Source organism: Physeter macrocephalus, chromosome 4 (genome assembly GCF_002837175.3).
Source record: "Physeter macrocephalus isolate SW-GA chromosome 4, ASM283717v5, whole genome shotgun sequence".
NCBI classification, from domain to species: domain Eukaryota; kingdom Metazoa; phylum Chordata; class Mammalia; order Artiodactyla; family Physeteridae; genus Physeter; species Physeter macrocephalus.
Window position 1 is genome coordinate 81,931,063 of NC_041217.1, and position 24,314 is coordinate 81,955,376.

General features: G+C 46.8%; 1 protein-coding gene and 1 pseudogene across 1 annotated transcript in view; both read right to left on the minus strand.

The window, feature by feature from the left end:
• VANGL1 (VANGL planar cell polarity protein 1) overlaps window positions 1–10,515 on the minus strand; it is a 54,430-nt gene extending 43,915 nt beyond the window's left edge. Inside the window, exons 1-2 of the mRNA XM_007101664.4 lie at window positions 10,481–10,515; window positions 836–1,042 (exon numbers count right to left, since the gene is read on the minus strand). Coding sequence (XP_007101726.1) covers window positions 836–906 — 71 coding nt within the window. The 5' untranslated portion in view covers window positions 907–1,042; window positions 10,481–10,515. The remainder of the gene's footprint in view (window positions 1–835; window positions 1,043–10,480) is intronic.
• An 8,882-nt stretch (window positions 10,516–19,397) lies between these two features.
• LOC102980785 (40S ribosomal protein SA-like) overlaps window positions 19,398–24,314 on the minus strand; it is a 52,587-nt pseudogene continuing 47,670 nt past the window's right edge.

Consider the following 24,314-nt stretch of genomic DNA (forward strand, 5'->3'; position numbering starts at 1 on the left):
TGCCAAGGCCATTGATAGCATTAATACAGCCACTGGTTAGTGACCTACTATGTGCTGTGTTAAATGCTTCACAAGCATAATCTCATTTAATCCTCTCAACAGCCCTGCTATACCCATTTTACAGATGAGGGCTCTAAGTAAGAGGCAGCACTGCAATTTTATCAACTGCACTCTTCACCAGTACAGTACCACCTCTTCATTCATTCATTTCCTCGTTTCTCTCCTCACCATTCTGCAGGTCTGTAATACTGCAGGCCTTATGAATACCAGTGCAGACCTGTTCATTCCTCACAGAGGAGAGGAAATGTGGCCCCATCAGCGAGGTCGGAGTTTTCCAAAACCCAGGCCTGCTCACTGGGAAGACGACTGAGAAATAAATAAGGCAGCAGGCCAATCCTGCCACTTCAGTGGATAAGCCTCAGGCAAATGCATAATGAAAAATGAGTCAGCAGCTCTGGGTGAGAAGCAACAAATTAACACTTTTTTATTTTTAACTTTCACTTACATTCTTGGTAAAGCTTTGAGAGAGCTGTCATCTATGAAAAGTACTTAGAAATGAAAAACATTTCCACTGAAGGGAGAAACTTTAATTTAAAATCAATTGTGAGAAATTAAAGTCATCAACTGTAATGGTGGCTATAAAATGTAAAGTGGTGGTGTAGTTCCTCCCAACACCCGTTAAATGCTCTTAAAGCTCAGCTTCTCACGCACCAGTGGACTGAACCTCCAGCGTCAACTGCCCTGCACTGGGACTGTTTGAAAGTGAGCCCAGGCAGCCTGAGCAACCTGCAAGTTTCCCCCAAAGGAAAAGTGGAACAAGCAGTAGCTTACATACCCTTGTCTGTGAGATTTTTTCGAATGACTAGAATAGTAAGAATATCCAGAATACGTGGATTCGGTATCCATAGCAATGGAGAGCTTGCTCTTGCTGAAGGAGCAGGTACTGTTTCTCCTTAGAGGTAGAGAATCTCACCTACTGGACTCCTCCTCAGACCTCAAAGGGCCTGGGAATCGAGGACTTCCTCTTCGGCGGGAACGAATTCTGGGAAAACAGGAAAAAAAAAGATATCAACCTTCAAAGCCAAACCCAAGGGGCCAGAAGATAAGTGACAGTACCAACCTCCTCTCTGGGGTCTCTATGATGGAACAAGTGAGCAAGGGTGAGGCTCCTGAGTGCTAAATGCTCCACTCAGGCAGCAGCCAGCTTGCCCAGGTGTCTGGGAGGGGGACAGGTGGGTGCCGGGCAAGCCCAACCCTTTCCCCCCCACCCCGCGGCAGCGGGAAACCGGAGGTGGGAGAGACCTGGCCCTTGGCCATCTCCCAGACACAGCCCGGCCTTCCTGGCATCCCAGCCCTAGACACCATGCCCAGCTTCCACTGCCAGGGTGCTGGTTACAAAACAATACCCAGGGAAGCAGCTTTTAAGGGATTTGCTCAGAGTTTCCGAAAGCCACTGGGGGGAAAAAAAAAAAGGTTCTCAATCTCTTTAATCCAGGAATCCAAACTCCTGAGAATTTATCTCAGGGAACTAATCTCTTTTTTTTAAAAGAAAAACTATTATTAGCACATTGTCTAAAATAGTGAAAATCGAGAAACACTCTCAATGCCCTGCAAACAGAGGATTAGGTCAGGGAAACATGATTCATTCACCCGAAGAAACATCATAGAGCTGTTTAAAATGATAATTATGAAGAACAGAAATTTGTATGATATAGTGATAAGTTTAAAAAGCAGGCTACATACAGCATTGCAGATAGACACTGAAATCTACATTCCAGTTACAATCGCATAAAATCACTTATGTAAGGACAAGGATGACAGAACATCAGAAAATGAAAGCAGGTGATTTATTAGCTGCAGTTTCCTGGGTCTTTTCCCACATTTTCATTAGATATTGCTATGCAATAAAAATAAATTGGAAACATTTCCAAGTACATGCTAAACCTTTACTTCGAGAGAAAGGAGTTCTGCACCTCTCACCCCAGAGCTGGTCTCCACCTCACAGGGCTCCTCCTTCCAGCGCCCCTGGAAGCTGACACCGTAAACAGAGCCAGTGAGATCAGTGTGAAGAAAAAAACAAAGAAGCTGCAAATGCCATACCTCGACCCTCACTGGGAGGAGGCCAAGGGTCCTGAGCAATGACCTGCCAGCCTGGAGGGAATCACCCACAAACCACCACTGGCCAGCACAGTCCGAGCCTCAGTACCACCTAGGTTGTGTTTGCCCTTGTCATTCATTCCCTAGGGTCTGTCACCTAGGGCTAGCTAGTCTCCTTTGTCCTGATGTCCTGACTCATTATTTCATTTCTGCTCTCCTGCATGAGCCCAAGGTGAGCAGTGGGGAGACCCGGGGTCTGGCCAGGGCTCCTCACTGTCAAGTACAACCTGGGATAAGTCACCTGCCTTCTTGAGCCTTGGTTTCCTCATCTGTCAAATGGGGATAAACCCACCAGCCATGGACTTCACAGGGTTGATCTGGAGATATAAGCTGATACAGTATTGGGAGCTGGGTTCTAATCCCAGGCTTTACTCACCTGTTAGATATACGACCTCAGTCAAATCATTAAATCTCTCTGAACCCACATCTGTAAAAGGTGAATAAAAGGGCTCGTGCGAGAAACAAACAAGCTACAACTGTGACCACTCCCAGCACCGGCTCCGATACGCTGGATAAGGGGCATTTGGGGTTATCAAGACTCCCGTGACCAGTCCCCAACCTAGAGGCTCTCCTTGTCTCTCTCAGTAAGAGAAAGGCATGGAAAGGAGCAAGGCAGAGTGGGCGCCCATGCTCACCTTCCCACCTGAGGCTCACCTGCGGTCAGACAGCGCTGGCTTGCATCCCAGTGCAGTCTAGGCCTTGATAACTAGCTGTGTCCTCCTCGGACCCTCAGGTCTCCTCATCCGTAAAATGGAAATAAGGCAGCCTATTTCGTGGGGTGACTGTAAAGAATCAAATGTGGAAAAAAACCCCACTGTGGGCATTTTAAAAACATGTTAGTTTTGCTCTTGGACCTTCCCCCACTTTTCTAGAAGACTTTAAGAGCCGGCTCATCTTTTTTTTTCTCCCTACTCTTCCTCCCAGCAGGTTCACTAGCAATTTCAATGAGCTTTCAGCACCTTAGACTCTCACTTCCTTTCTGCTCTGGGCTATGCTGCTTGTTCTTCTCCATACCTGGCAGACGCCAGCCTCAGGAGGTGAGCCAAGATCTCCAGACCTGCCCTGAATGAGCCTCTTTCCCCAAAGGCCCTTCACCCAGCTCTCTGCTGACCTGCAGGTTCCAACACCTGGCTGCCTGGCCCAGAAACCTGACTGCTGTCTTCTACACCCAGAATTGACCATCCACAACATCTATACTTTTTTCTTCCCTCCAACTCGTTAACTCTCGATTCTCTTTTCCATCCCAGCTTCTAGCTATTTCTGGCTAAAGGCTGCTGGGGTGTCTCAGAGGCAGGTGGCCCTGGCCCCGAAGACCTGGGCTGATCCTCTTCACGCTCCCCGGCCGTGACACCGTGGGGCAGACACTTACCTCTCTGAGCTTATCTCCCCACCCTCCCACCCCCCTGACACCCCCGTAAAATGAGGCCATTTAATATGATCTCTTCCTAGGGTTGCTGTTAAGCATTAAAGGAAGCTCCCAAAATAAAGCCTCTGGCACATGCTAATGCAAATTTCATTCCCCTACTGCAAGAGGACGTCATCCTTCGTCCTCATTAAAACCTCCGGCCATCCGTTAACGCAACTCCAGGCATGTCCCTCAAAGGAAATCATGGGCTCCCAAGTGCTCTCTGGGGGAAAGCTTTACCTCCACTCTACCAGCTGCCCTTGTCTGGTTTCTCTCTCACAATTCCTAACTATACTTAACAAAGGGGTGGTTTGCATATGTTGCCATTCCCTCCCTCCTGTCACCCCAATCCTCCATCTTTGACACTCCATTGAAACAGCTCTAAGTTGGCCAGAGATTGCCAGGAGCCAAATCCAAAGGTCCCATCCTTGTCCTCCTTCCCCCAGACCTTCTTAACCCATGTATTCATTCATCCGCCTCCACGTTTAGTGGGGCTATGAGAGACCTGATAGGCGATGCTAGGTTACAGCAATGACAATGGCACACAGCACACGGCTGCCCTCGCGGAGCTCTCTGCTGCCTGTCCTCCTCCGATTTGATGGTGTTTATGCTACTACTCCTCCAACAGTCCTTTCCCTCTCCCCCATCAAGTTATCTTTTAAAATTTATTTATTTATATATATTTTTTTGTGGTACGCGGGCCTCTCACTGTTGTGGCCTCTCCCGTTGCGGAGCACAGGCTCCGGACGTGCGGGCTCAGGGGCCATGGCTCACGGGCCCAGCCGCTCCGTGGCATGTGGGATCTTCCCGGACCGGGGCACGAACCCGTGTCCCCTGCATCGGCAGGCAGACTCGTAACCACTGCGCCACCAGGGAAGCCCCCAAGTTATCTTTTAAGACTTAAAACACCCATTATTCTCCTCCGTCCATGGATTTACTCTAGGATAAGCTCCATGGAGACAGGAGCTACTGTTTACCTACCCCAGGATACATTGAACATAATTATATTTTAAGACTTAAAACTCACCCATTATTCTCCTCCGTCCATGGATTTACTCTAGGATAAGCTCCATGGAGACAGGAGCTACTGTTTACCTACCCCAGGATACATTGAACATAAGAGGTACCCAACAAATACTCACTGAAAGGATAAATCCCCAAATGCACATTTCCTACTCAGATGACTCTTGCTCCGCTTGGGATTATTATCACCCCCGCGATGCTCTCCGGTGCCCCGGACTGTTCTTTTCAATTTCCTCCACTGGTGCCATACAAATATGCTACTGACCCTATACAGCCAACCCAGCACCATTTTCACAACTCTCTCCCCCTTCAGCCCACACATTCTACTGTCAATAAGTGCCCTCTGTCCCCTGGGATCCACCCCTCACTCTCCCAGTTCTCAGGCCACCCACTTCCTCCAGGCTCCACGGACACAGGGCTAAACTATTACAAAGCCTGCAGGTTTCCTCACAGAAGCCAGTCTCTAGAGAGTTCGGGCCCCTTCTGTGTCACACTGTCTCTATCAGAGCTATCAATTCTTGTCCAAGATCTCAGTGAGGATTAAGAAGCAGCAACCAGAGGCAGACGGACAAAATCCAGAGCAAACTCATCTCAAAAGCCAAGGGAAGAGTTTCGACATAGTTAACAGAAAAATACATCCTGAAGCTTATCATTGCAGCAGTACATTTACAAGATAGTTCCCTTGTATGCACAAGAAATTAGCAGAACTCAGATAACGTCAGAGGGAGGCCTTATCAGGAAGACAATAAAGTAATGAAAAGGAATCAGGTTCTCTGGGTAATAAACTGATAGGCTGCTGCACTGGCTTGAATAGGATAGGGTCATATAAAGGTGTAAATGTGGATCCTGGAATCTGGAACTATCTATCACACTGACCCCTGACATGACCCAGACTGTGCCTGGCTCTGGCTGGGCAGCTGCCAGAGTGATCTTTCAAATCACGACGTGGACGTCACTTCCCTGCTTAAAACCCCTCCATGGTGCTCTGCTGCACTTCAAATAAAACTCAAAATCCTTCACTTGGTCTGCCAGGCCCTGCCCACCTCTCCAGCTGGGCTTTCCTTCTCTACCTGAGGTTCTCTAAGGCACCCGGCTCTCTGCAGCCTCAGTATATCTGCCCTACTCAGTCTTCACCCACCTCATTTTGCCCAATTCCTACTCATCCCTCTCAGCTGAAATATAGCTTCTTTCAAGGGCCTTTCCGCTCCTCCGGCCTCGACTGGCCCCCTTTCCCAGCTTGCTGTACTTCTTGATATCCCGATTTCCAGTTACACAGGGACTGGCTCCTGTAGAGACAGTAAGCTCCACAAGGGCAGGGGCCTCTTTCATTACTCTCTCTTCAGCTCCTGGAGCACAACAGGCTCTCTGTAAATGTGTGCTGAATGAAGGAAGGGTTTAGGCGGCAGATCTCGGGATGCGGAGCCCATAGGTTCACTGTGGAAGAAACCTTAGAGGTCGTCTATTTTAAATCCTCAGTTTTACAACCGAAGAAAAAGATGCAGAGATTACATTCCACAGTGATATCCAAACCACCAAGAGTGGAGCTGCTCTGCTGCTTGCACAAGCCTTACTCAGCGGCAAAGGTTATATGCCAGACACAGTAAGAACTGGCATCAGTCTCTGCCTCCCCCTGTCCTCCTGTCATTTATCCCTTCCAGGCTGCAAGCAAACACCAGGATAGGGCTAGAGCTTGTCAAATCACATCTCATGAAGGTCAGAGGGCAGTGTTGAGACAGGTGCAAGAGCACTTTTGACTAAGTGGCAGCATCTTAAATCTGGAATTCCCCAGCAAAAATGTCAGAGAACCTCCTTCACCCCCCCTTTATTAAAAGCAAAGTGGGGATCAGTGGCCTCGAAGAGAATCTGCCCCTAAAGTCACATTCACTCACATAAAATAGACCTGACTCCTACTTAAAAGGAAAACACAGTGTTCAGAAAATCATATGAGGGAAATAATATGTTATGGTAATGACAGTGGTAAACATAAGCTAACCTTCTCAGAAAAGGAAATTATAAAAATGTCAACAGCTCTGCCTAGAGCTATTAAGTGAACTTGGGTTGGAGGGTAGAAAGTTACCTTGCAAGGGGTACAGAGACACACGCTGACTTTATACAGCCATTCTGCTCCTTCTGCAGTGGATATATTTCCAAGGGAAGCAACTGTGTTTACATATACTGTGCACATCACTTTGAATATTTGACTTTTATCATATATATAATTCTATAGGGTTTACACCATTTATTATTTTTATTGTTTTCAAGCTAACATTTTTCTCAAGGTACCCATTTTTAATTACGTGGCACTCAAGGGGAAAAGGATAATTTAGATAATTTTGTTTAGTCAACTTTTCTTCTACAGGGGACAAGCAATGAGCACAGGTTTTGAAGTTAGATTGTCACTGTTCAAATCCTGGCTCTGCTACTTATCAGCTGTGTGACCTCAGATTAATTACTTAACCTTTCTGTGCCTGTTTCCCTAATTATAACAACAGAATTATATTTTACTTACCTTATAGGCTCAAGGTGGGTTAAATGAGATCATTCATAATCATTCAGACTAATGCCTAGCACACGGTAAGCACTCACAACTGGTAAGCATTATTACTACTTAGTAAAGTTAAATTCCTTCCATTGGAAAGAATACCTTTGTACGGCACATGACTTATGTATCATTTTCATTAAACTTATGTACTTTTTTTGGTCTATGTGAGTCTACCTTTAATGAATCCCATTAGCTATAGTTAACTAATTTATTGATTTCCATTCTTTTCCTTGCAGGCCTTCTTTTACCGTCCCCAGGTTAGAAGTGAGTATCAGAGAAAACTCTGTGTGTTTTATTGGGTTTATCTGGAGGAGCTCAGGGTTGTAAGGGAGGATGGGAAGAAGTATTTTGCTGAACTTGTGGTCTATAAACCATAACACATCATCCAGGCCACTGATGTGGGGATCAGAAGGATTGTGGCATTTGCAACAAACCCAGTGATTCTTTCATTACAACAGTTCTCTTATAAATGAGTGATTCCGGGCCACTATTCACAAGGAAAGAAAATGTCAACCTCATTTTACTGTCTTGCCAATGATTTCAACTCACCTTCCCAGAATATCTCCTCTTGGATCCAGTCATCAATTACCTCTGAAACACCCTTAACAGCTGGGTACAGATTTCCAAAAGCTGTGAATGGTTAATGTTTCTGGAGTTCTTATGATGTATATTTGTTTTCAAGCGACCCCCGCCTTGTCCCCTGCTAGATTTTTAAGCTTCGGAAAAGTAAATTTCGTAAGTAGTACCTCCCCTGTAAATTCCATGATGCCGGGTCCAATGACTGCTGTCCAATAAGTGGTATTCAGAAGAACACCAATGGAGACAGACCTCAGCTGAACATACATGCACCTTTTCATCAGGCTTCAGGTGAGATCAAAGCCACTACTAGAAGCATGGTCCAACCCCACGTCCACCTAATCCTGTCTTGTCCACCTTCTGGAAAATGGCACAGCACGATGCCCATACACAGCTAGTCCCCTAGCCACAGCTAGTTCACTTTATAGAGAGAGAAGGGCCATAATAATCTAATGGCTCACAGTTAATCGAGTGCTTCGTATGTATTAGGAACTGTTTTAAGTCATTTGCATATAATCTCACTTAATCCTCAGAACAAGCCTTATGTGGGAGAAAAAATATGAATTTCATGTTACAGTTAAGAAAACCAAGGTGGCATACCTGGTAAGTGCTGGAGCAGGGCCTTGAACTCTGAGAGTCTAATTCCAGAACCTGTGCTCTTGACTATGGAAGCTATATAGCAATGTAGCAATTACCAGACTTGTTTATTTACAGAGAGGAGGGGAGGCAACAGTCACAAATTGTCCCAAACCACACATAACCCACAAAGAATTCTGCAATTTCAACTCCTACTCACAGGTTTAGTGTCCCAAGCATTGTGGGGAGTCCAAAAGAAAAGAAATGAATCTGAAATAGTTCTAACTCCAAGGAGCTCACAGCCTAAAGGTAGAACCTGCCTATTAAAATACAATGTGGTAAGTGCCCACTCAACCCAAATGCTGCTGAGCTCTGGGATAACAAAACAGGGTGTGTGTTTGTGTGTGTTGGGGGATGGAGGGGAGAATACCTTCCTCACTCAACATTTGTTTATTCTCCAGTGGACCAGGGTGACCTGGCATTGCTTCTTGGTCAGGAAACCTTCCTTTACGGTTTCATCCTTTTGCTCAAGTACACAAGGCAATGAAAATTGTTGCCTGGCAAGCAGTCCTTACAAATATGCCATTCTCAAAATTCTCCCATTTTACTTACAAATTAAGTTGCAACCAAGTCACACTGCCAACACTGTAACAGTGAAAATTTCACACTAGCTGTTTCACTAATTATATTGAGAGACACCAAAGTCTGGGAATGCTAAATGCTTATGATAGGTGAAGAGTGTTATTTATTTCTCTGAACTGGAGAATAAACAGTTTCCTCCCACAAATCAAAGCCCCAACTATATCACATTGATTTAATTCAACTCTAAAAACTCTAATTAGTGGTTACATAAAATGACTAATTACATCTCTCTGGATTCAGACAGTTTCTGCCATCTCACTTAAAGAGCCTAGGAGCTGTGTAATCAAACAACCCACCCACTGGAAGGAGAATGCTAATTAGCATTGTTGATTGGTGACACAAGTTATAATATTTTTCCAGCAACCCTGTAAAATTTATAAATACATCAGTGAAAATGCCAGATTCTTTACAGCTTGCTAGCTTTTGGAATAGATGTCTAAAAATACATGCATTTCCAATGACAGCCCCCCAAAAGGGGGTTAACAAAATGCACGTGCCAGCCACAAAATCATCATAATAAAGAGCTCTAACATCTCTTAACAAGCGGCTAAAAGAGCTCACAACACCTTCGCGGGGTGGGCTTTATACCTGGTTTGAAGCTGTGAAAACTGAGCCACAGGTTTCTCGGCTCCAAGTCTCAATAGCTCATCTCCGGGCCGCCAGGCCGCGGCTCCGCCCCACTCCTGCCTCCGCCACCGACGCGTTTAAATTTTTATAAAGCTTCACACTTCTCCGCACACGTTTGCTTGGGGCAGTTTAAAGTCTGCAGGAGGAAATGAGGTCCTGCCCGTGGTGAAGGCTGCCCCGAGGCGGTGAGATTGCCTCCAACCGGGACGCCTCGGGCAGAGACTAGCCGGACGCCTCCTGCTCCACCCCGGCGTTTTTGAAAGTAAACTCCTACCTGCCTGTTGCGCTCTCCGATGCGCAACCAGACTCGCCCCCCGCCCGCCTCCAGGGCCAGCTCCCTTCTGTAAGCGAGGTGGGAACACAGGCCAGCTCTGTGTCGGTTTCTGGCCCAGGGTCGGGCGGGCCCCCGGGCGCGGGCTGTTCCCGGGTCGGGCCCCGCGGCGGGGTGGGAACCACGGAGCGCGCCCGGCTCCAGGGGTGCGCAGGGCGGTCCGGCCCCAGCCCCGCAGGGCCGGTGCCTCAGCGCGGGTGCTTGTAGAAACGCTCGGCCACTCCCTGCCGGCCGGGGCGCGCACCCCAAAGTGCAGCCAGGGGAGAAGCGAGCGTCCGAGGCGTGGGGAGGAAATGCCCGGACCGAGGAAGTGGGGTGCGCGGGGAGCGCGGCCCCGGGGCGGGAGGGGCGCACCTCGCGGGGATGGGAGAGGAGTAGGGTCCCGGGAATCACGGCTCGGGCTATGGACCGCGGGAGGGAAGGAGGCTCCCGGCCAGAGGCGGGAGGAGGGCATTGAACCGGGGTCTGAGTCCGGGGTGGGGCTGCGGGAGGAGGACTCAGGGGCTCGCGGGGTCGCGGGTCCGGGTGGGGGCGTCTCCCCGCGGGAGGTCTGCACCCCGCGCCCGCCGCCCCGCCGCGCCCGGCCTGCGGCGGGACTCACCTCCGCGCCGGCCGTGCGGGCTCCGCGGCCCGCGGTCTCGGCTCGCAGCGGCACCGACTCTGCGGCCTGCACTGGGCTCCTGTAGAAGCAGAGCCCCGCCGCCGCCGCCGCTGCACTGCTGCTTTCCGCTTCCTGTCCCGGCGCCGCCCCGCAGCCCGAGCCCAGCCCTGAGAGCCCGGCGCGGCCGCGAGCCAAGAGCAGCGAGCGCGGCCGGCCCAGCCGAGGGCCCGGCCCACCTGCAGTGCAGGGCGGGGCCCGCCGGCGTCTCCCCCCAACCCCCAGGCTCTCCGTGCCCCGGACACACACACACACACACACACACACACACACTCAAACACACCGACTCTCACACACAAACACACCGACTCACACACACACCCGCGCAGGCACACTCATACCCACACAGACCCTAGGGGCTGACCACACACACACACACACACACACACTCATCGACACATCACAAACACATGGTCAGGGATTAACCCCCCCCAGCACCCCCAACATACTTGCACGCTCAAGCTTACACACTCATGCACACACAGACTCACAATCATGCACAAAATTCAAGCCTGTCTGTCCCCCCTGGAGCCCCATAACACATTTGCCCAGCAGCCCAGGGACTAACCCCCTACAGACACACACACACACTCAAATACACATATTCCAAGAACCAGCCCACAAATGTCCATATATACCCACACCTCAACCCACATACACTCACACTTAAACTCACATGCAGCTCAGGAAATGACCCCACATATAACCATGCACACCCAGACCCCCTATAGGCCCCCAAAGCCGACCCTACCCCTCCTCCTCCCTTTAACAGCGTGGTCACTGCCCCCCAACCCCAGTATCCTAGAAGCTACTAGAAGAGCACACCCCTGAAGGCAGGCAGCCCCAGGTTCCAATCCTGATTCAACCAGGTCTGCTTCCAAGTCTTTGTTTCCCCGTCTGAAAAGCAGAGAGGAAGATAAAGCCAGCCTTTGCAGGATAGCGGTGAGGATTATGAAAAGTGGCTGGTGCCCAGTAGACACTGAACAGTTGCCAACTATTCATATGAATATTTACACTCTTCTTACTTAGTTGTCTTGTGTGGGTGAATAGGGTTAGGGATCCATGTGGAGAGTATGGAGTCTGGCTGGGACCCAAAGCAGCTTACATGGCAATGCTGCCCAGTAGAGGTGGTGTATAATGAAGTAGTGTGGGCAGTGGGGTGGGAAACATACCCACGCTGAACTAGCCTTAGGTACAGAACTTTAGCCCCCAAAGCCTCACTCTTCCCTCACCACCTCTTCCCCGTCCTCCCTAGTCCCCATTCTCTCTCCCATATATATTATATTTCTTGAGGACATTATACGTTCAATGTAGGTGATCTTCATGCAGCCCCATCCGGCCACCAGGCTTACTGCTCACTCTTGGCCGTGTAAGGCGTCTGACCCTCCCCCTCGCCAGCCTCTTACCTGTCTCCTGAGGGCAGCCAGCTTCCTAAGGGTAAAGCCCATTGTCTGTCCACCCGAATCAGTGCTCAGGTGCAGAAATGTAGAGTTTTATAAAAACATGTCTCTTTCATCTTTAAAGTGTAGACCCTTTAAAGTTATAACAGGCCAGGGTTTTCCAAATGTAGTTATGATATTACTGAATAGCCCCCATGAGATCTACAGATCCTCAATGGGTTTTCATGAAAAGTGATTTTAGTACACTTTAGTGTATTATGTCTACCTTACCATGTGGTGCTTTCGTGGGAAAGAGAGGTAGTGCAAAATAAACCCTTTTGTAAGATAATAAATTCACCTTTAAATGTCATCTACTGTTTGTTTTAATCCGACAATCTCAAGTATTCGAGTTGAAAAGATGAGTTGGAAAACTTCTCAGGAACTGAATGATTGTATAACCCGGTTCCCATGACCTGTCACAGAGTGGGTCAGCCTTAACCTAGGGTTCGGTTAGCAGGCTTTTACCGAACTCTTGCCTAGACTCTAGCTTAACCTTACTCAGTAAAAAAGGTGATGTTGGGGGATCCATCTGCCACCCCTTGGTCTTTTTTTTTTTTTTTTGCGGTACGCAGGCCTCTCAGTGTTGCGGGCCTCTAACTGTTGCGGCCCCTCCCGTTGCGGAGCGCAGGCTCCGGACGCGCAGGCGCAGCGGCCATGGCTCACGGGCCCAGCCGCTCCGGGCATGTGGGATCCTCCCGGCCCGGGGCACGAACCCGTGTCCCCTGCATCGGCAGGCAGACTGTCAACCACTGCGCCACCAGGGAAGCCCTTCTTGGTCTTATCATTTGTGCCAAAGTCAGTTGGGGAACGGGGGTACTATGTACTGGGTGCTCTCAAGACAACAGCGTGACTGTAATTCCACAAATTCATGCATATATCTCTCTCCCTTCCTGTCCATTCTTGCAGATTTCCCAAACCCTAAAATGCTACCCACTAAAGTTCTTCCTGCTACCCAGGTCCAACACAAATGCTGTCTTTATAAAGCCTTCTCCAGTTCTCCCAACGAGAAAACATTCTCTTCTCCTCATTGGAATTCTCTGGATTTTTATGTCCCCTTCTACCGTGTATTGGTTATTTTGTCTCACTCCTCAATAATGTGTAAATGCTAAGTCTTTATCTCTTTTCTGTCACAGGTCTTTCCACATAGTAGTCATGTTGAAAACTACTTAGCGAATGAATGGCTATAAAATACCACTTGCCCTGGGAAATTAATAATCTAATCAGGAAATAATCTAATTGGAAAGTAATCTAATTGGAAAGTTACGACATGTGCACATAAAGATAGTTAACAACAAAAGAATATATAAAATGCTAAATGCACTATTGGCACACTTTTTACGAAGTCACTTATCCAGCCTCAAGAATTCTGAATACACCTGAAAAACAGGAGTTAAGTGAGAAAGGCCTCTGATCAACTGAATAGATTGCGTAAATTTATGCTTTAAAACAGATAGACTTTGGGACTTCCCTGGTGGTGCAGTGGTTAAGAATCCACCTGCCAATGCAGGGCACAGGGGTTCGAACCCGTGAAGATCCCACATGCCGCGGAGCAACTAAGCCCGTGCGCCACATCTACTGAGCCTGCGTTCTAGAGCCCGCGAGCCACAACTACTGAAGCCCGCGCGCCTAGAGCCTGTGATCCACAACAAGAGAAGCCACTGCAACGAAGAGTAGCCCCCGCTCGCTGCAACTAGAGAAAGCCCGCGCCCAGCAACGAAGACCCAATGCAGCCAAAAATAAATAAATAAATAAAAATTTTAAAAAACCAAAATAAATAGACTTTACACATAGGAGAATCTCTCATGCCCTCACTTAAGACACTGTTTACATATAGTTTACAAATATTTCTATAAACTTCGTCGTCTGATTCCTAAGCCCACTGTAGTTTAGAAACACATTAAAAGAGAGCAGGAGGTGACCTCAGGAGACCCCAGGGACCGCAAAGGGGGGGTCACTGCAAAGACTGTTTAACTCCAAAACTCATGCCCTTTCCTTTTACCAGTTACTCCTCTTGGTACATTATCACATCACAGAATACTGATGACCCTGAGTTATAAAAGTTAGATGGGGGCTTCCCTGGTGGCGCAGTGGTTGCGAGTCCGCCTGCCGATGCAGGGGACACGGGTTCGTGACCCCGTCCGGGAAGATCCCACGTGCCGCGGACCAGCTGGGCCCGTGAGCCGTGGCTGCTGAGCCTGTGCTTCCGGAGACTGTGCTCTGCAACGGGAGAGGCCACAACAGTGAGAGGCCCGAAAAAAGTTAGATGGATATTCTGTAGATAGTACTTATTTAAGAAAACAGGGAAGAGGTTGAAAAAAAATTAGATTTCCATCCAAAATGTTTGAAATGTTAAGTGCTGGTTCTTTAAAAGTCCATTTTCTGTAAAATCTACATATGTGTAATATCTGCTTATAGGTCAATAATGCCAGTAATGAGGTGCTAAAATATGGGTTATTAGTTCCCACAGGGAGAGTCACACAGTTCTGAATGGTCAAGGTCAACTTGTCCATGAGGATAAGAAAAGAAGGAAAAGAGGAAAGAAAGAAGTGGAACGAGCACAGGTGGAGGACAGTGGCTGGAACAGTGACTGGCTTATCTCAACTACTTGCTTAATCGATATGAGTTGAATAAATGGGTAAATAGTATTTCTATTTGGAGTCTGGGCAGGGGTGTGGAGAGAACAGTGTCTGAGATAGAGTCAAGGGCAGTGAGCAGAGTGGTTAAGCTCAAGAAAAGGGCTCATGCTGAGACATAGAGGATTCAAAGTTGAGTGGCTAGGATTAGAAGATGGAGAACTTGGAATCCAATATTAGTATTTGAACTTTTTAAAATGGGCTAGCAATGTGATAAAGTATTCATCCACCCATCCATTCATTCAAAAACACATACTTAGTACCTACTAGAGGCAGGCAATGTATGAGCTACGGAGAAACAAAAGTAGATAATGTAACATTGATCCATGATTCGACAAGTTAGTCAACAAATATTTATTGAGCACTTATTTTAATTAATTAATTAATTTATATTTGGCTGCGTTGGTTCTTCGTTGCTGCATGTGGGCTTTTCTCTAGTTGCAGCGAGAGGGAGCTACTCTGTTGCAGTGCGCGGGCTTCTCCTTGTGGTGGCTTCTCCTGTTGCAAAGCACGGGCTCTAGGCGCTCGGGCTTCAGTAGTTGTGGCACGTGGACTCAGTAATTGTGGCGCATGGGCTTAGTTGCTCCACGGCATGTGGGATCTTCCCGGACCAGGGATCGAACCCATGTCTCCTGCATTGGCAGGCGGATTCTTAACCGCTGCACCACCAGGGGAGTCCCTATTGAGCACTTATTACGTGCCAGTCACTATTCTAGACTCTGGGGATACATCAAAATAGACAAAAGCTTCTGCCCTCATGGAGTTTATATTCTAGTGAGGGGGAGATGGGCAAATGAGCAGCATGTCAGATGGTTTAACAAGTGCTCAGGAGAGAACAAAGCGGGATGGGAGACGGGTGGGGGTGGGGTGTGCACCTCGCTGTCCTGGAGGATGTCTTACTGCAGCTTCAACAGAGCCTCACAGTGAAAGAGGAGAGCGCTGGGACTGGGACCAGAGCAGCACAGAGAAAGGGGCCAGCTTAGCCTGAAGAAGCGGCGTGTCTTCACCCGGCCGTGACCCTGGGAGCCAAACTTGAAGGATGAGTATTTGACAGAGGAAACGGGAGGAAGCATTCTGGGTACAGGCACAGAAGCGTGGCAGAGTACGTCCAGGAAGCCATGTCTGACGGTGTGCCGCGCTGATGCGCCGGAGGAGAGTGGGGGCGGGGTGGCACAGGAGGCAGTGCAGAGCCGCAGGTCTGGAAAGATGAGGCACCGAAATGCCGCTGGTGTCTGGAAGGACAGGAAGGAAGCTCTGAAGCAGCACGGCTCCTCGGGGGCCTGCCAGCAGTTTGGCCTGGGGAGAGCATATGGGAGGAAGCAGGTCTGGGATGGGTGGAAGGGGGCAGCACGACCTGGAAAAAGGGGGCAGAGTCCGGAGCTCTCAGGGCTCTATGTGGTGAGCTTAAAAGTGTGGGTTTTATCTGGATGGCAATAGGGAGCCATTGAAGATTTTTACGGAGAGGAATAAGATGAGCTGACTTTGCGGTTTGGAGAGTGGCTTCTTGAGGAAGGAGTGAAGGTAGAGGGACCGAATAGGAGAGACATAGGGAGTCTGAAGTGATGAATTGGCCTGAGTTACTGCAGCCTTTGGAGGCAAGTATCAATCACAAACGAGGAACAGAGAGGAAGAAGAAGTTCAAGGAGAAAAGGTAAGTTCAGTTTTAGGTATGTTGAATGTAAGTATCTTTGGGAGGTGCAGGTGCAAACAATAAGAGGTCACATTTATTGAGCATTTATTATAGGCCAGCACTTTCCTGAGTATTTTATAGGTCTTATTCATCCTTCACAACAACCCATGTTTTAGGTATTATATCATATATATCCACTTTACAGAGAAGGAAACTCAGGCATAGAAAGGTTAAATAAACGGCAGGAGATCATGCAGCTGCTGACAGGTGGCGCCAGGCTTTGACCCAAGTTTTGCTGACCACAGACTCCCCGCCTTTAATCTATCAGGTATACTGCTTCTTGGCAGTGTACATTTAGAACCCAGGAGGAGACGGGCTACTGACAATGAATACAGTTTTCGGAGATTACACGTGATTGACAATGAAGTAGAGAAAAGAGCAAGAGGTGGGTAGAAAACTGCAGAACATGTGAGGCAGAGAGATATGACAGGGACATGCAGAGGTGACAGGTGTCATAGTTGTTTTGTTTCGAAATAGGAAATCCTGAAGCCTGTTTATAGACCGGGGAGAAGAAATCTTAAATTTCAAAATTTAAGATGGGAGGGGTAACTTGGGGGACGGGTGGAAGGACTAGCCTTGTAAATGTACAGACAGAGGTGAGCCTAATGTGAGCATGGAGAGTCAAGGGCATCTCAGTATTCTCCATGAAGTAGGAAGCAAGAGGCTCTAACGGAGCCTGGGAGGCCAGGAGATGGAGTCCAGAGAGAGGAGGTATATCTGATGGCTTCTCAGGGGCCTTTTTTTTTTTTTTTTTTTTTTGCTGTACGCGGGCCTCTCACTGTTGTGGCCTCTCCCGTTGTGGAGCACAGGCTCCGGACGCGCAGGCTCAGCGGCCATGGCTCACGGGCCCAGCCGCTCCGCGGCATGCGGGATCCTGCCGGACCGGGGCATGAACCTGCATCCCCTGCATCGGCAGGTGGACTCTCAACCACTGCACCACCAGGGAAGCCCCTCAGGGGCCCTTTGAACATCTGATTGCCACTGGGATGGAAATCACAGAAAATGCACATTCCCCTTTTTTTTTGCAAACCATTTGAATGGACTCACAGGCTCAAGGCCTCTAAGGGACCCCAGACATTGTCCTCTCTACAGCCTCTTCCATGTCTAAGAATTGTTATCTTTAATGAGTTAAGTATGAGGTGAGAGTGGGATGCCCAAATAGAAACTTGAAAACGCAGAGGAAATGATGAGACTTTCTATTTAACAGCTTTCTTGGGCTCGGGAGTGTAGTCTGTGGACAAGAAAGCAAATGTGCTCTGTGTAAAGGGGGACCTAAACACGCAGCCGTGACCCATGGACCAAGTGCACTAACGCCCTAGTGGGGCCAGGCCCTGGCATCCGCGCTGGTCCACAGGCCTGGGTGGGCAGCTGACTCCCAGGCCCAGCGGCTCTCATTACCAGGGGAGCTGGGAGGCAGCACAGTGTCAGGTAGAGCTCAGATGTCAGAAGCAGGATGCTGCCAAGGCTTCAGTCAACCCTTCCTTTTCACTTGTTATCAGTGAAAAGGAGAGAAGCCGGGGCAGAGAACCTGATGGAGACACCAGTCAGAACACATGGCTCTGGGGCTTCTAGGTGTTCCCAAGGTGATTCTATTTGCCTGGGCTGTGCAAAGGATCACACTCAGGGCCAGTCTTGGGCAGGGATGGACTGGCTAATAATACCTTCTGGGGACTGGAAGTTTCTTCTTTAATGTTGTTTTTAATCTGGGGAGTCATCATCAGTAATTCATTACCTATTTATAAGAAACACTTGAATAACACCCTGCATACTGCGTTAAGCTAATTACTTGGACTAACACCAGGTGGCATTATTTCCTAAGGGTGAACCAGCCTCTGGCACTCCTGGCCTGGGCTCAGACTCTGGGCTGTGGAGCAGACATAGGTGTGGAAGGAAGGCCTCGGCTTCTGGCCCACAGCCAGATCCACTCACCGCAAGTCACCAATAGTCTGCACGGTTGCTGCAGAAGGGGAAGGCCAAGTCTGGGCATAGAAGGACAGCACCATTAATCCATCTTAGTGATCAGGGTTTGAGTTAATTATACCTTTTTATTTTCTGCATTTCTATTGCTTTGACATCTGGAGGGCTTGCTGCCCCAGGAGAGACTGTCCCCCTCAGGGCTAGCTAATTCCTAGACATAGTAAAGACTCACAAGCGATGCTCTTCATATGCAAACCAACCAATCCAGAACCCATACCCCATCCTTCTCCTCTATCCAACTCTCACACTCTGGACCACTATCCATCTGCCCTAATCACCCCAGGGTCAGGTATGGGACAAGTAGAGAGAGCCCCTACATCCCAGAACCTGCTGAAATTATTTAAACCAGAAATCCTAAGCTTGCTTACCCTGCCTTACTTGTTCTCTCTCACAGGAAAATAAAGGCTCTTGCCCATGTTTTCCTCCCACTCTTCCTGCCTCCTGACTGACCCTGGTGCTTCCCTCTGTGGCCCTGCCTGGTGTAGTGTACCCCCTCCTCTTGGAATTGTCTTCTCAAAGGCAATTGTCTCCTGATCTGTTGGCCTTATCATACCTGAATAATAATAAAACCTACATTTTAAAACAGGGTTTCTATTGAAAGTGCTTATTTGTGAACCATATAAATGATTAGGCAGAGAGAAGGAATTAATATTTATTCTGTTTTTTATTATGTGGCAGGCATTGTAATAGTCATTTTTAATCTATTATTTAATAGTATTTTCCTGGTAACACTGTAGTGTAGATTTTTTTTTTTACAAAAACTCAGATAGTTTAAGTGCCATTTCCAAGGTCACAGAAGCTAAACCCAGGCTTTCTGGTTTCCAGCCAGACTTTCCCATTGCACTGGTTGTAGACAACTAAGACAGATTTCTTCTTGCTGTTACTTTATTTCCTCTTCCCTTCTCTGATGAATGATCACTGCTTACCCCATCCTTTACCACTTTTCCTTCCTTCTACTTTTCCATTTATTTATTTATATATTTATTTATTTATTAGCAACTGTTTATTTTCCATCAACCTATTTCCATTGTAAGAGTTTGTGAAAGAACAGCTTAAGACCACTCAGTGGTTGTTCCTACCCATTCAGTGGCCTGAGCTGCAGACCAGTCCTCAGTGGTGGGCTAAGCACTCTGGCCTTCCGTAGGGAACTGCTGAATAGGCACAGATGGCACCTGTGCCTTCAGACCAGTCTGTGACCTCAGGTCGAGTAGCAGTGAACATGGGAGCTGGAGCAGTGCATTCACTCTGAAATCGCTTCTTGGTCACAGCCTTTTCAGCTGAGGCCTGCTCTTCCTTTTCAATCTCTTCAGGATCCCTGTAGAAGCAGAGATCAGGCATGATCTCCCACGGGTGTTCACGGGAGGTGGTGCCACGCATGTGCAGAACTTCCCAGGCCCAGCACCCAGCACATCAGACCCACTGAGTGGGCTCTCTTATTGCTACACGGGATGGCAATGTCCACATAGCACAGAGGAGAGTCTGTGTTACAGGGAGCGATGGTAGACAGGTTAACATAAGACTCCTCTGTGAGAGGCTGGTGTCAGCCCTGGGATCAGTAACCACCAGAAGTCTTGGCTCCCCGGAGGCTGCCTAGATCTGGTTAGTGAAGGTTCCAGGAGTGGAGCACCCACTATAGGAGTGGCTCTGATGGCAGCAGCAAGCTTCAGCACAACTCGCTGGCCAGAGGATATGACACTGACATCAGCCAGATTTTCAATGGCAACAATGGTGCAAGCTGCCAACAGAACCTTCTCCCAAGTTCTCTCCAGATTTATGATATAGATGCCATGTAGATTCCTTTTATAGATGTGCTGTTCCATTTGGAAGTCGAGGTTGGTGACACCTAAGTGGGTTCCTGCTGCAAGGAATTTGAGGACATCCTCCTCCTTTATTTGCAGGACATCAAGGGCTCCAGATATTGTGAAAGTTTCCCTTTAAGTTGTGATGGGAACGCAGAACACCACCACATGGACCCCTGTCTGGCTAGTTCAGAAAGGCCCTACCTTTCCCCTTAAACAAAAAAAATTTCTTGGCAATGTTATTTGTGTGTGTGTTTTTTAACTAGGTGAAAATCTGAAAGACAAATCATAAATTCCAGGATATAATAAAATTTCTTCTTTTAACTACAAAAACTTTCAGTTCTGAACTTATAATTATTTTTACATTTTAAATGCAATAATCCAATTTCAAATACATACTTTGTTTTAAATGCTTTTTTAAAACGCCAGGGCCAAGATAGAGGAAAAGGTCTGGATTTATCCTCCCATGTGAAATAACTATAAATTCAGACAAAATATATGAAACAACAGGATTCAAGAAATTGGATCAGGTAACAGAAGACAGTGATCCCTGAGATGCAGGACACCAACAAGGTAATCCCCACGATGGCCCTAACTTTCTGCCTAAAGAGAGTTTTTAGGCTGTGGTATAAGGAGGGGGAACCAAGCAGAGCCTAGTGGGCCCCCTGCACTGAACAGGCAGAGCTAATAGAGTTTAAGGAGGCAAAGTAACAGAGATGAGAAAGCTGCAGGTAAGGAGAACTCTAGAAAAACACAGAGGCTCCCCATAAGTACTCGAGTGCTGTTCAATGTATGTGTGTGAGGAAAGAACACCCTGAAAGGATAAAAGGGGGCAATACCTAGAGTCACACAGTAAATAGTATCTGTTATGACCAGCCAGGCTGGCAAACCTCACAATCCATGAAGCACTGGGTAGTGTAATCAGACTGGTCTTGCCTCAGTAGTGGGGCAAAAAAACCCTAGATTAAATGCTGCTCTGGTTGGGCCAAACGAAGCTTAAAAGCAAAACCTGAAAGCATCAAACTGTTTCCAAGTACTTTATGTTCCAAACAAAGGTCAAGAATATTTATGAAATACACAAATATGCAGCATCCAGCAAAGTACAGTAACTGGGATCCTATAAAAATTACCAAACATATAAAGAAGTAGAAGAATGTGGCTTAAAAGGAGGAGGAAAATCTATCAATTGAAACACCAGAATTGACACAGATGATAGAATTAGTAAAACAAACAAACAAAAACCCCTTTAAAATGGTAATTCAGAAAGCTAGGGGTGGTACAGCCACTGTAGAGAAGAGTATGGAGGTTCCTTAAAAAAAAACAAAAATAGAGCTACCATATGATCCAGCAATCCCACTCCTGTGCATATATCCAGAGAAAACCATATTTCAAAAACATACATGTACCCCAGTGTTCATTGCAGCACTATTTACAATAGCCAGGACATGGAAGCAACCTAAATGTCCATTGACGGAAGAATGGATAAAGAAGATGTGGTATACGTATACATGGAATATTACTCAGCCATAAAAAAGAATGAAATAATGCCATTTGCAGTGACATGGATGGACCTAGAGATTATCATACTGAGTGAAGTAAGTCAGACAAAGACAAATACCATATGACATTGCTTATATGTGGAATCTAAAAAAATGGTACAAATGAACCTATTTATAAAACAGAAATGGAGTCACAGATGTAGAAAAATACTTACTGTTACCAAGGGGGGAAGGGGGGAAGGGATAAAGTGGGAGATTAGGATTGACATATACACATTACTATATATAAAATAGATAACTAATAAGGACCTACTGTATAGCCCAGGGACGTCTTCTCAATACTCTGTAATGGCCTATATGGGAAAAGAATCTAAAAAGGAGTGAATGTATGTATAACTGATTCACTTTGCTCTACAGCAGAAACTAACACAGTTTTGTAAATCAACTAATGCTCCAATAAAAATTAATTTTAGGGCTTCCCTGGTGGCGCAGTGGTTGAGAATCTGCCTGCCAATGCAGGGGACACAGGTTCAATCCCTGGTCTGGGAAGATCCCACATGCCGTGGAGCAACTAGGCCTGTGAGCCACAACTACTGAGCCTGTGCGTCTGGAGCTTGTGCTTTGCAACAGGAGAGGCCGTGATAGTGAGAGGCCTGCGCACTGCGATGAAGAGTGGCCCCCGCTCGCCGCAACTAGAGAAAGCCCTCGCACAGAAACGAAGACCCAACACAGCCAAAAAAAAAAAAAATTAATTTTAAAAAAAGCTAGGGGGAAAATTAAACATGATAACCAGAGAAATGAAAGATGAAGTCCAAATTGAGCTTCTAGAGATGGAAACTATAATGTCTGAAATAAAAAATAAACCAGGTTAGATTAACAAAAGATTAGACATAGTAGGAACAAAGATCAGTGAACTTGAAAACATAGCAATAGAAACTATCCAAGTTTGTTAACCTCTTCTTATGCAATGTGTAATCCATTGCTAATCCCATCCGGTGTACTTTTTCATTTTGTAGTTTTCATCCTAAAAGTTTGATTTGTGTCTCTTTTATACTGTCTATGTTTCTACTTAAATTTTTGAAGCTATGGAATGCAGTTATAACTATTTTAATGTCCTTGTCAGCTAAATTTAACATCTGTATCAATTCTTTGTCATTTTCAAATGGCTGATTGATTTCTTCCCCCCATTATGGTCATATTTTTCTGCTTCTGTGGATGTCTAATAATTTTTTATTGGATACTAGACATTGTGAATTTTTTTTTGATTGTTAGATAATTTTGTATTCCTATAAATATTCCTGAGCTTTGCTCTGAGATGCAGCTAAGTTACTTGGAAGTCGTTTGATCCTTTTAGGTCCTCCTTTTAAGACCTGTTATGTGAGACCAGAGTCATGTTTACTCTAGGGCTAATTGCTTTCCAATACTGAGGAAGACATTTCTGAGTACTCTACCCAACACCCTATGGATTATGAGGTGGGAACAGGCACTATTCCTAGTTAGTATTAGCACCAGGTACTTGTCCCTCTAATCCTTTTTTTTTTTTTTTGCGGTATGCGGGCCTCTCATTGTTGTGGCCTCTCCCGTTGCGGAGCACAGGCTCCGGAGGCGCAGGCTCAGTGGCCATGGCTCACGGGACCAGTTGCTCCGCGGCATGTGGGATCTTCCCAGACCGGGGCACGAACCCGTGTCCCCTGCATCGGCAGGTGGACTCTCAACCACCGCGCCACCAGGGAAGCCCCCTCTAATCCTTTTGAGTGGTTCTTTCCTCAGTCTCAATACTCTCCTCACATTAATACACTCATCAGTATTCTGTAGAAGTCATTAAAGGGACTCTGAGAATCTCTGAGGTTCTCTCTCTGTGCAGCTCTCTCCTCTCTGGTACTCTCTACTGGAAACTCTAGCTACCTTAGTTTCTCTGGACATTCAGAGAAATATCTCCTTATCTCATGCAGTCTTCTGGGCTTTTCCAGGTTTGCCTTTCCTAACCACAGTAGGATTTCTCTCAAGAGAGTAAGCCTGGGCAATCATAGGTCTCACCTTGTTTGTTCCCCATCTATCAGGGATCACTGTCCTCTGTTGCCTAATGTGAAATGTCTCAAAACCACTGTTTTGTGAATTTTGTCCAGTTTAAAAGTTTTAGGCAGGAGGGTAAATCTGGTCATTGTTATTCCATCTTAGTTAAAAGTAGAACTCCTGGATGATTTACATGTAATTTAATTATTGACTTGGTTGGCTTTATATCTATTATGTTGCTCATGATTTTCTGTTTGTTCGATTTGTTCTTTTCTATTATTTTTCTTTTCTTGCTCTCATTTGTATTAATTATTTATTTGTGATTTCATTTTATACATTATTAATTCATTTGTTACTTTTCTAAGGACTTTTTTTAGAGCAGTTTTAGGTTCACAGGAGAATAAAGAGGAAGGTACAGAGATGTCCCATGTACTCCATGTATGTACACCATACATGCAGTTTTCTCTGTTATCAACATCCCCCACCAGAGTGGTTCATTTGTTACAGTTAATGAATCTACAATGACACATCATAATTACCCAAAGTCCATAGTTTACCTTAGGGTTCACTCTTGGTGTTGTAAATTTCATGGGTTCGGACAAGTGTATAATGACATGTATCTATTGTTATAATATCATAGAGTATTTTCACTGCCTTAACAATGCTTGGTGCACTGTGTATTCATCCTTCCCCCTCCCCAACCCCTGACCTCCACTGATAATTTTTC